The 13,455-nt window shown below is 39.5% G+C and overlaps 1 protein-coding gene across 1 annotated transcript in view; it reads left to right on the top strand.

Annotated features, from left to right (window-relative positions):
• sirt2 (sirtuin 2 (silent mating type information regulation 2, homolog) 2) overlaps positions 1-5,096 on the top strand; it is a 28,105-nt gene extending 23,009 nt beyond the window's left edge. The window contains exons 15-16 of the mRNA XM_079823113.1: positions 4,495-4,561; positions 4,670-5,096. Of these exons, the coding sequence (XP_079679239.1) occupies positions 4,495-4,561; positions 4,670-4,804 (202 nt within the window). The 3' untranslated portion in view covers positions 4,805-5,096. The remainder of the gene's footprint in view (positions 1-4,494; positions 4,562-4,669) is intronic.
• The last annotated feature ends 8,359 nt before the right edge of the window (positions 5,097-13,455 follow it).

Raw genomic sequence — 13,455 nt, 5'->3', positions numbered from 1 at the left:
AGCCAGTTTGTCTGCTTCCTGACCTGGGCCCTACTATCACCACCACCACAGTAAAAAGCCATTTTTGACAAGCTGAGGCAGGATGATGCTGCTCGCAATGGCGCAAACGAAACAAATAAAGTGAAGTGACGTGTTTTTTGTTGTTGTTTTTTATTTTTTAAAAATTTTTATTTTAGTGCCATATAGAACCGTTTTTTTTCAGCAAACATTCCTCCCTATTACACATTGTTGCAGCCATTAAAATAGTTCAGTTTTTGTTTTTAATGTCAAAGTAGTTATATTTTGTTTCGTTTCTTTATTAAGTTAATTTAGAAAAATGTTTAAAGCATTTTTTTGTTTGTTAAATTAAAGTTTTTGTTTTTTTAAGTAACGACCAAGCGAACAGTGAGTTAACAACACGTTTGATCCATTTATCCTCTTAAATCAACACTTGACTTATAAAAAATCCATAGATATAAAACACTTCAAGCATCACAAAGTTGGTTTAAACGTTTAGCCTATACTATCACTTTTTCAGGGTTCCTACGGGGTTTGGAAAAGTATGGAAAAGTATGGAATTTGATTTGAGTAATTTCCAGGTCTGGAAAAGTATGGAAAAAATAAATCAGAGTATGGAAAAATATTTATGTTTCCAGACTATTGTCCCTATTTCATTTTCTAAATATAAAATTAAGAATTTCTAAATGTATATAATAAATATATACACAATCGTTTTTTTCAATGAATGAAAAACTTGTAGCCTAGCTATGGCAGTAAAGGTCAGACCTGTGTGTTCCTTCCTCTTCTCAGTTCAACAGTGGTTAACACAGCACTTTGTAGTTTGAGAAAGCAAGTTGGGTTTGAGGATAAAACAGAGTCGATAGTGGAGTCCTTAAAGGAATAGTACACCCAAAATGAAAATTTGTCATTTATTTACCCCCATGTCTTTCAAAACCATAAGACTTTATTATATTAACATTTTTAATATTTTAAATCTGAGAGATTTCAGTCCCTTTATTAAAGGACTAGTTCACCCCAAAATGAAAATGTCCTAATCATTTACTCACCTCAATTCCATCCAAGATATCCATGACTTACTTTCTTCAGTGAAAGATAAATTAAGTTTTTGAGTTGGTGCCATTTTGGATGGCATTGGGGTGAGTAAATGATTAGGACATTTTCATTTTGAGGTGAACTAATCCTTTAAATATCTTCATGTGTCCCAAGATTTCCAAGATTAACAAAAGTCTTATTAGTTTAGAATGACATGAGGGTAAGTAAATTATGATAGAAATTTAATTTTTGGGTAAATTAATAACCCTTTAAAAAAATTGTGACTGATTTAGCATTTTGATCGTTAAGGTCACAAAAGGCACAATTTTAATATAGGATTTCTAAATATTAGATATCCTACATAGAGGTTTTGACTCAGAGTGTAACAGACTTGTCGGTGCCGAAAGCATTGTGGGTAAGTGCGTCGCCATGTAGTGCTGTTGTGCTTCGGGAGACCCGGGTTCGAGTCCTGCCTCATGGACTTTTCCCAATCCCACCCCCCTCTCTCTCCCTCCTTACTTCCTGTCTAGCTACTTTCCTATCCTAATAAAAGGCAAAAACGCCAATACTAAATCTTTAGAATGTAACACTTGTTAGCAGTTGAATTTGAAAACATTTTATCCGAACAAGTTAAATATGGTCGGAAAAATCTGTAGGAAGTCTGGAAATTCGAGTCTGGAAAAGTATGGAATTTTGAAATGAAAATTGTGTAGGAACCCTGCTTTTTGAACCCCTTTTAGTGCCATATTGAACCTTTTTTTTGTTTTTTTTAGTAGGCTAAACGTGTTCAAAAATAAATAAATAAATAAACCGGAAGGTTGTCTTAACTTACACCTCTCCGTGAAATTAATATAAATCCGATCTTCAATTCTTGTGCTAGCCTATGCACATTTAACGGAGTTCACGTCAACGAAAGCAACAGATATGCGCTGCATTATATTCAGCTCATTTCAAGATCAAAGACCGCAATATCAGAACAAGTGACCTAAGCACTGTAAGAGCATTTAGTCTCATTCGTTGTAATGAAGATGATTGTGTTTTTGAGCATCTAAGACGTTCAGCAGTTTGCGTGTTGGCTTGCTTTACTCATTTGCGGCGATACTCTAAACACTGTGCGAGCCGTCTTGACAGTTGTGGTGTCAAGGTCTCATGCTGTTTCCACCAGCACAGCACATCTCATTGTTTCTTTTAGGTAATGAATGTTGAATATAATGAATATAAAATGAAGGAAAAAGCCCGCGTTCGAGGTATGACGTGAAAATTGGCCTGAAGCCTGGCCCCAGGGGCAGAAATGCAGGGCTATAGTTAGTCTGTTCTATAACTGAACATAATTATTTTTACTAGCTACTATAATATATCAAAACTGGGACGTAACAGATCTGTGTGTTTTGTATCACTAGTTCATTGCCCGTTCGCGGAGCATGTAAGCCCTGTCCGCGTGAGGCGCGCCGCTTCTCCAGATTCCAGCCTTTCCCCCGAAGCTTCGAATATTCAATGTTGATTACTACCAAAGCTTCGAAGCTCAAAAAATGGTATTCGGACCAGCCCTAATGCAAGTACACTAGTGGTTTTGGATATTTTAATCTAAAAATCAGGGCTCTGAACCGGTTCAAGGAACGAAAACGAAAACCGGAAACGAACGAAATTTTAAGAGGAACAAAAACGAAAACGAAATCAAAATTTTAATCGTTCTGAACAGAAACGTTAATTTGAAATGACCATTAACCGGTTAATAATGTTATTTTATTGTTCTCTTTAATATTTTAATTTGGCAGTGACCAATCATGAATAGAGTAGTACAGCGCGTGACGTTGACGGATCAAGCGTGAGTGAAATGCCCGCGCACCATCATCTATGAATCTACCGGTAACGCAAGTCAGTATGAGCGCGCATTTACATGCCTCAAGTACATTTCTTTCCCCGCTGAGGTCTACAATGAATGTGCAGTTATTGGAGGACATTCTTTTCGTAAGTTTAAATTAGTACGGACTTTAAAGGGGCTATATGCAACTTTTTCCCCAAAATAAACGTAACAATAGCCTTTTTATTTTACCATTTATGACTCAAACATCTCCTGATGAGCATACTGACACCTTGTCCGCTCACAGTGGGTGCACCTATAAGCCTGTATCCTATTTTTCCTATTTTCTGGCGGGTCGTCTTTTCCCGCGCTGTCTGCGGATGTGACGTCACCACCGCTGCGAGAGCGAGCAGAAAATGAGAGCAGTTCTGTTTTTTGGCCACAGGTGTCAGTCGCGAGTTTAAATTTCAGAAAAACGCATATAGCCCCTTTAAGCTCAAATAGTCTGATTTAGGCTAGTTTGTGGATTTCGTTTAAGCCTATCCAAGTAGGTTAATAGCATCTATCAAACATTATAGTCATTCCTATACATTCCTATAGTCTTTCAGATTGCCAATACAGGTCAATGTTTTCTATATAGACGGTTGATGCTTCGTATTAAATGGTGTGTTATATTGCATTAAATGATCAAGCTTTGTGTTTGCTTTGAAATTAGCAGTTGACAATGCATTAAAAGAGCAATGGTTATCCAGTTTATTTATTCTTTATTCATGCAATTTTTAAAACAAGTCGTGTTGAAAAAAAAGTTATGTACAAAGAATGTTATCACTCTTCTGAAAAGAATAGGCAATAGAGGGCCACTTTCCACTCCATTAAAACAGGTCAATATTTGTCCCGCTGTTTATGCTTTGTAATTAATGCATGTATATCTGTTGTGGTTTTAAAAATGTTATGAAATAAATATTCAAGTTTAATTATCATGCGTTATATTATTATTGAGTGAAAATAAGTCTTTATTTATACGTATTTGTTTAAAATATAGGCTAAATTAAAATAACGTTATTTTTTCAAATCAAACTGTTTTCGGAACAATAATGTTTAATGAGGAACGCAAAAACAGAAACGTTAAAATATCGATTCTGCTCGGAGTGAACCGATTTATATTTTTTTCTGTTTTTAAGCCCTGCTAAAAATCTTACATATTGTGCCTTTAAGTAGGTATATAATATATGGTTCATTCTCTTGAAACTGTGCCATTTATGTGCTATGTGTGTCCCCATGATTTACTATTGATATAATAGGATATTGAACTTAGTTGTGTTATTTTATAAATGTAGTATACATTTTTTTTTAACAATTTATTATTCATTTTAATTAATGGAAAAACAGTTTTTATCTGTAGAATTAGTGACCATAAAATTGAAATTGTGCTTGATTTGAGGAAAAATTGGATTTCTTTAGTTCGGCAGTAACCTTTGGTATGACAAAAAAAGGAAATTTGTGAAATACAGGCACAAATGGCATGTGACAAATGACTCATGTATACAGTACACCATTATACACCACTATATTGTCTCAAGTATTTCCAAACTTTTAAAATGGCAGGTTGTGTGAATAAGCATTTAGACATGTACATGCATTAATTTATTGACCGTTCACAGAGATGTGGCTCACCTGAGCACCTGTGATGACGGATGCCTGGCTCTTGCCGAACTGCTGGGCTGGAAAGTAAATACTGGCATATTCACATGCAGATCTGACATTCAATTTATATCAGTGACATGTTTTCCTTCTTAAACAGTTTGTTGCATGAGATGTCACACTTTTTGTTTTCAGGCGGAGCTGGAAGAGATGGTGAAGCGTGAACATGCTTCGATTGACAGCAAAGATGCCAAAAAGAAAGACAAGGAAGCCAGTCAGAGCTCCAGAAGCACTGGGGCGGAGGCTGGGAAGACTGACAAGACAGAATAACCAATCAGAGCATGCAGAGGGTTTACGTGGCAGCCCTAATAGATCTATGTAATTCACTCCACTCTGGCCTTCCTGCATCTACTGTCAATCACGTTTTTCTGTTTCTCTGAGCTGTTTGTGCCTGTAATAGCAATATAGATGCTAAAGAAATTGTACAGAAACCACAAAGAGCTCAGACAGGAACAGTGAGACAGATAGACAGCAAACGCTCTAGCAGAAGTGTGCTGTTGTGCAAGCCAAGAGACTGCTCTGACAGTTTGTGAAACACAATTATAAAAAAAACATAATGCTTTAAATGTATTTTTTTAAAGCTGATAAGCATTACACTTGACTTTATCACATAAGGTCTCGTTTAATCCTACAAAAACAAGTGTCTGAAACAAGCCGCCGGGCCGTGACATGTTGTGTCAAATGTGACTCACAGGCTGTTTGATATCTTGAAAATATGTTGGGGTCACATTTAACTCCCCTGAATTTTTTTATTATTATTATTATTATTATTATTATTATTATTATTATTATTATTATTATTATTATTATTCTACATAAAGAAAACTAAGCATACGTTAAGGACCATGAAGATTTTTTTTGCACTGTGACATTATTTTCATTTAAGCAAATGAGTGTTACTTTTAACCCCTTTTAATATTGTTTTAAATTATTAAAAACAATTTAACTTAAATTACATTGGCTTAATAGAATTCATTGACATGTACAAAAGGCTACACAACAAATGATACCATGCTTTACCATTTAAATGCAATAGCTTTTATTTTGCACTACAATAATGAGAATTACATTTATTTGCATTGTGGTAAGGTAAGTCTGGTTAATTCTAACAGGTTTCATGATATTCACCATAATGCTAATGATGGGGTACAATTTTCTGTCTGAGCTTGTCATTAAGACTTTTTTTGTGCAATCATTTGTAAAGGATTAATTAAATTAATTATTTTCATTAATTATTCATAATATCTGCATTATATTAACTATTCTAATACACTTTGCTGTTTTTTTTTTTCTTCTTCTGTTGCTTATCTTTGGTTTGGAATGATATCCACTCCTATGCTTCAGTTGTGTAAGAGGAAGTTGGCCCAGTGGTGTTTTACAACATTATATGATATCTGATTGTGCCCTAAGCAACCTTATATGAGGAAACAAGAATACATTTGTATGTATGCATGTGGTGTAATGTTGTCAAAAGGCATTAAAAAATATTTATAAAATGGATAGTCATGGTCCTGGATGCTACTTGGGACAGCATTCCAGTCATGCTAAACTATACCTATAATAACGCTATGACACAACATGACTGCATAACACCTACAGGTCAGCTATTAACTTTATTTTATGTGCCGTCTATATATTTTAGCATAAGGATAACACATTAATTTGATTACTTGATGTTTTGGTTAAAAAAAGGTTTACTTATTGTGTAGCAACTTTGTAAGCAATAATATATTCATAATAGCACAACCTCATATTCCTTTCCGTTTAATAATTATGAACACTGTTGTTGTTTGAAGCGATTCCAGTCCGTCTATTTGAGCTGGCTGTAAGCATGGAGGAATTTTCCCAGATCTTGATTTAGGTGTTCAGGTTGTCCATTGGATTGAGGATGATACCCAGATATTTGGCTTACGTTGACATTGAGCAGTTTGAAAAATGCTGACCATTCTCTGGAAGTGAATTGAGGCCCTCAATCCGAAACAATGTCTTCTGGCGGCCCATAGAAGTGGAAGACGAACTGCAACAGACATCCAGTGGATTCTAAGGACAATTTGAACTTGGGAAGGGGAATGACTTCACAGGCCTTGGAGAATCGTTCAATAAATGTAGGGTACAGCCAGGTAGGCCTGTGCCGAAATTCACTGCAACACGAGACCAAGAATGACATGGAGTAGGCAGAGGAAGAAGGAGTCCAAAGGGAAACTGTCTGGAAGATTTTGATGCGTCACAGTCATCGCAATTCCTAACATTGGTGGCAAGGGACTTCCACCGAAACCGTTTCCGAACTAGCCTGCTGGTAGCTTGGATGCCTGGATGTCCCGAGCTGGTTGAACAGTGAACCCATTGGAGAATTCTCTAGTGCAAAGGGCTGGGTACCTCCGACAGCTTCCATGAGAAGATGGCGCAGGGGTAGAATCTTGTATTGTGGTAGAGTCTATGACGTTGTGGGAGAACGGACCCGATGCCGGAATCAAAAGCATCGACCTCGAGCACTAAGGAGAGGGCTAGGATAGTGAACAATGGTAAAGCGTAGTTTGAGATTCTTGAAAGCTTGACAAGCATCTGGCGTCCAAGACAACTTCTTACACTTGACTCAAAGCAGGGGGGTAAGCGGAGTGGCCACTGAACTAAAACCCTGGATAAAGCATCTATAGAAGTTTACAAAGCCAAGGAAATGCTGCAGTTCTTTGACTAATGTGGGCAGTGGCATAGGCGTCGATTTCGGGGGGGACGGGGGGGACGCGTACCCACCAGATTTCGTCATGAGTTCTTTTGTACCCACCACTTTTTTTTTTTTTTTTTTTAAACCTCGAGTTCAATTTTGCGGTGAAGCATTGCTGACACACACATATTATTTTTTCCACTCAATTGTGTCGTAATAACGATATCTTATGTCGTTTTCACTACATCTTTTCTCATAATAACGAGATCTTATGTCGTTTTAACGACATCTTTTGTTGTAAAAACGTTTGAAAAGCAGAAGCAAGCTCCGTAAAATAGGCTCTTCCGCTGCCTGTATCAGTGGCAGTGCCCATAACACGAAATTGTTGTAATGGATTGATGTAGCCTATACAGTTCTTAACAGCCATGGGTAGCAGGTGCCATGGACCGCTCATGATTTAGCGTAATGACGGACCCCGGTGCAGCCACAAATATCATAATTATCTATAGGCTAGGCCTACTGTAATTGAGACATTCAAGAAATGTATTAAAAAGAAAGACGCTTTCAGCCTTACTCAAAGTAGAGCCCTACATTTCTACCCGAGCCCGACGGGCCCCGACTTTTTTACGCCCTAGGGCCGGGCTTCGGGCCAATTTTCCAGTCATAGCCTACCTCAGACGCGGGCCGGGCTTCGGGCTTTTTTAGGCTATACGACGGTGCTATGCAACACGCATCGCCGCAAATGAGTAAAGCAAGCCAACACGCAAACTGCCACAAGTGAAACTGAAAATAAGCTAAGTTTTAGATGCTCAAAAGCACAATCATCTTCATTAAAATTAATGAGACTAAATGCTCTTACCAGTGTTTAGGTCGCTCGTTCTCATAATGCGGTCTTTGATGTTGAAAAGAGCTGATGAATAAAATACTCATATCGGTTGATTTCATTGACATGAACTCCGTTAAATGTGCTTATAGCACGGGAATTGAAGATCGGATATATATTCATTTCGCGGAGAGGTGTAGGCTAAGACAACCAGCATGTTTTTTATTTTTAATTATTTGTTTAGATTGTGTAGCCCGTTTTGTTTGCGCGCGCCGTTGCGATCTGCCTGCCTCATCTTGTCAAAAATGCCTTTTTACTGTGATGGTGGTGATAATAGGCTAAACGTTTAAACGATGCTTTAAGTGTTTTTTATGGATTTAATAAGCAAGACAAGTCAAGTGTTGATTTCAGAGGCTAAAGTGTTGGGTTAACTCACTGTCGGCCGCTGGCCGCTTGGTCGTCACTTTAAAAAGCAAAAACTTTAGTTTAACAAACATTAAATGCTTTAAACATTTTTCTAAATTAACTTAATAAAGAAACAAAACGAAATATATCTACTTTGACATTAAAAACAAAACAAAACTGAACTATTTTAATGGCTGTAACTAATGTGTAATAGGGAGGATAAAAAAAACACGGGCTCCAGTGGGACTCTGATAATGAAGTGGTAAAAAAAATTGCAAAAATGAAAAATATTAAAGAATTCGCGGGGCGCTTTCGTCGGCATGAGTAAGATAGGCTATAAGACCCGAAATATGTCTCTCATCTGACATTTTTATTTATTTACATTAGTAAGCTGCAGGACATAGTCTTTCAAAACATGACCTGCGCGAAAGAGAAAAAAAAAATTTACCCAGCACTTCTGAAAATGCACTTCTGAATGCGTCTCTGTCCCCAGCACATTTCAAACCAAACTGACGCCCATGGGCAGTGGCCATTCCAGGATGGCTTGTACCTTACATGAATCCATGGCTACACCCTCAGGAGAGATTATCTAAAAGAGATTGTAAAATATTTTTTTATCTTGGCATAAAGCTGATGTTAAATGAGGCAGTATAGGAAAGCTCTGGCATATGCTGGACTTGCTCATCAAGGGAAGAGGAGTAGAAGGATATCATTGGGGTATCAGGGGTGTCCAGTCCTGCTTCTGGAGGTCCACTGTCCTGCAAAGTTTAGCTCCAACCCCAATTAAACACACCTGAATCAGCTAATCAAGGTTTTACTAGGCATACTAGAAACTTCAAGGCAGGTGTGTAGAGGCAAGTTGGAGCTAAACTCAGTGGCCCCCTCACGAATGCAGATCAAGTTGCAAAGGTCTAGTTTTGTGAAGATCTTTGCTGACTTCAACTGTTTTAGGGCTGCAGGAACCAGGGGTTTAATGAAAGCGATACTTAATGGTGATAGCATTTAGGGCGTCAATCAATGCACGAACCCCTGATCTTCTTCCCCACAAAACAGCCAGTGGGGGCAGGGGAGTTACCTGGCCGCATGAAGTCTTTCTCCAGGAATTCCCCATGGCTTTGGCCTTTTTGACAGGGGGTATATGCGTCCATGAGGGGGAGAGGTACATGGCAAAAAAAATCACTAGCACAGACACAGGAGTGATATGGAGGAAGTTGGGTGGCCTTAGACCTGCTGAATGCCTCATGGAGATCAGAATAATAGGAGGCAAAGGACCAGAGTGTTATCATCGCCGTCACTGCCGTGGTGCTTATTGGACGAAGATAGGGTTGTACTGGAAAGTTGAGACAGGAATAATTGCAGGTGGAGCCCCAATGACAGATTTGTCCCTTTCTCCAAAAAATTTCAGGATTGCATCATCTTAACCAGGGCAAAACAAGGACCACCAGGCTCTTGGGAAAATTAGTGACTAGGAATTGGATCTTCTCAAAGCCCACTTGCAGACAATTCAACTTTACTTTATTACCAATTCTACTGTATGTACAAGACATACAGAGGATTGAAATTCCATTTCCCTCAGACCCACGGTGTAACAAACGCCAACAACATAAAAGACAAGCATTAAAAATAAATAGATACAATATATACGTTAAAAAACATCACAAAACATGAAAGTTAAAGGGTTAGTTCACCCAAAAATGAAAATTCTGTCATTAATTACTTACCCTCATGTCGTTCGACACCCGTAAGACCTCCATTCATCTTCAGAACAGAAATTAAGATATTTTAGTTGAAAGCTGATGGCTGAGAAAGGCTTCAGATAGGCCTCCATTGGCATTCAGTACATTTACACTCCCAAGACCCATAAAAGGCACTTAAAACATCGTTACAAAGTCCATCTCACCACAGTGGCTCTACAATAATTTTACGATACGACGACAATAGTTTTTGTGCGCAAAAAAAAATCTAAATAACACCTTTATCCAACTTGTTCTTGTCTTCCGTGTGTGCCTCCACGACGCATGCGCGAAAATATTACGCAGATCCGGCGTTCGGACACATGACCCAGAAGCGATTTGTTTACAAGCAGAGGAAGACTTTGTAACGACGTTTTAAGTGCCTTTTATGGGTCTTGGAAGTGTGAATGTACTGAATGCCAATGGAGGCCTATCTGAAGCCTTTCTCAGCCATCAGCTTTCAACAAAAATATCTTCATTTGTGTTCCGAATATGAACGGAGGTCTTACGGGTGTCGAACGACATGAGGGTGAGTAATTAATGACAGAATTTTAATTTTTGGGTGAACTAACCCTTTAAAGGAATATTATTAATATTATTAAATGCCAACAATATGCTAACAAGATAGCAGCAGTTGTAAAAGTGCCTCATGCATTATATGATCAAATGTGTGTGTGTGTGTGTGTGTGTGTGTGTGTGTGTGTGTGTGTGTGTGTGTGTGTGTGTGTGTGTGTGTGTGTGTGTGTGTGTGTGTGTGTGTGTGTGTGTGTGTGTGTGTGTGTGTGTGTGTGTGTGTGTGTGTGTGTGTGTGTGTGTGTGTATGTGTGTGTGTGTATGCATGTGCATGTGTATTATAAGGGCAGAAAGTTAGTACAATGCATAGAGTTCAACTTCCTGACAGCCTGGTGAATGAAACTATTCTTCAGTCTAGTGGTTCGGGCCTGCAGGCTCCGAAACCTGCCAAATGGCAGAAGACTAAAAAAGCTGTGTGTGGGATGGGTGGGATATAATATCACTGGGACTTCAAACTGGCCTACAAAAAGTGGATTAGAAACATCCAAACTTTCCACCGAGTCCCACTTACGAATTGGGCAGGCAGTATTGTAGTAGCCTACTGGCTCTTATTCAGTGTATGCTCAGCCAATATAGGAATCTGACCCACCTGCATGGGTTCTGGATCGCAGGTGTCTGGGTTGCATGTTGTGAAGGCCTGCTGGTGTCTGAAAAGTCGAGCATGTGGAATGATAAAGCTAAGTCAGTGGCTGAAATCTGTACTTGTTTCATGCTCAGCAGAAGCTCCCCTGCATCTTTGCCCCCCTCAGAATGCTCAAATGTGGGAGATTAAATGGGGGTAGGAGTGTCAACATTCACTCTCATGATTCTAAATGTCATGGCGGTGGCCCGGTCTAGTGCTCTTCCTGACAACAGTGATGCCACAAAGATAACTTGAGACTCTTCAGTTGGGTAAAGATGTGGTTGTTGGATAAGGAAGAGATCACATTGCACAAGAAAGCCTCAACACTTACCTGGCACGCTGTCAAAATTCTCAGGGAGAGAGAGCAGAGATGCTAGACGATGCTAGACTGCTCGTGGTAAGTTCACCCGGAGACATGCTCATGCTGGATTGCTGCTGCACAGATCTGACAAGCTCCTCCGTCAACGTGGTGAGCTTGCAGAGTTGCTGATGGTGACAGGCCAGCATTTCCACTTGTGCAGTAGCAATCTCGTTCAGCTGTTGAACCACTGCTGGATCCAATTGCGGTGATATCTTCTGTTGAGAAGAGAATGAGGTGGAGTCGTTAGGATCCATATGCAGTTTAATGATAATAACGAAAACGTAGGACAGTAAACAGGCAGGGGTTCGTTACAAAGTTCACACCAACCAGGCAAACAAAGTACAATCCACTGGGCAGGAGGGAAGTTGAAAACAACAGGCAAACTAAGTCCAAAACTCACAGGCACACATGGAAATCCAAATAAACAGGCATTAAACAAAACAGGAAAAATGACTCAAATATAAACGCTTAGAATTTCAGGGTCGGCAAACAAAACTTAGCAACAAATGAGAGAACATGAGGAGCTTAAACAGTCCAGGACTAATATGAAACCGGTGCGAGGGAAATGAGTCCAGGCGGAGGTCTATGGGAAATGTAGTTAGTGAGAGTAAAGAACTAAACCGGGTAGAGGTCTTCATGGAGGACCTGAGGACCCGGTTCTGTTTAACATTGTGTGTAATACCCAAATCGATCCGAAACAATTAGGAACACTTTTCTAATTAGAATTTCCAAAAATAGTTTCAACAAACTGCAAATATTGCATGCATCTCTGGTTGAAACAACTGATCATTAGTATGCGAGATTTATTATAGACACCGATCTATAATATACACTGATCAGGCATAACATTATGACAGGTGAAGTGAATAACACTGATTATCTCTTCATCACGGCACCTGTTAGTGGGTGGGATATATTAGGCAGCAAGTGAACATTTCGTCCTTAAAGTTGATGTGTTAGAAGCAGGAAAAATGGGCAAGCGTAAGGATTTGAGTGTGTTTGACAAGGGCAAAATTGTGATGGTTAGACAACTGGGTCAGAGCATCTCCAAAACTGCAGCTCTTGTGGGATGTTCTCGGTCTGCAGTGGTCAGTCTCTATCAAAAGTGCTCCAAGGAAGGAACAGTGGAGAACCGGCCACAGGGTCATGGGCGGCCAAGGCTCATTGATGCTCGTGGGGAGTGAAGGCTGGCCCGTGTGGTCCGATCAAACAGACGAGCTACTGGAGCTCAAATTGCTCAAGAAGTTAATGCTGGTTCTGATAGAAAGGTGTCAGAATACACAGAGCATCTCAGTTTGTTATGTATGAGAATGCATAGTTGCAGACCAGTCAGGGAGCCCATGCTGACCCCTGTCCACCACTGAAAGCACCAACAGTGGCACGTGAGCATCAGAACTGGACCAGAACTGATAAATCACATTTTCTTTTACTTCACGTGGATGGCCGGGTGCATGTGTGTCTCTTACCTCGGGAACACATGGCACCAGGATGCACTATGGGAAAAAGGCAAGCTGGCGGAGGTTGGACAATGTTCTGCTGGGAAACCTTGGGTCCTGCAATCCATGTGGATGTTACTTTGACCTGTACCACCTACCTAAGCATTGTTGCAGACCATGTACACCCTTTCATGGAAACGGTATTCCCTGGTGGCACTGGCCTCTTTCAGCAGGATAATGTGTCCTGCCACAAAGCACAAATGGTTCAGGGAGGGATTGAGGAGCACAACAACGAGTTTGAGGTGT

The sequence above is a fragment of the Gobio gobio genome (assembly GCF_949357685.1).
Source record: "Gobio gobio genome assembly, chromosome: 8".
Lineage (NCBI taxonomy): Eukaryota > Metazoa > Chordata > Actinopteri > Cypriniformes > Gobionidae > Gobio > Gobio gobio.
This window is presented reverse-complemented; position numbering and strand designations above follow the sequence as displayed.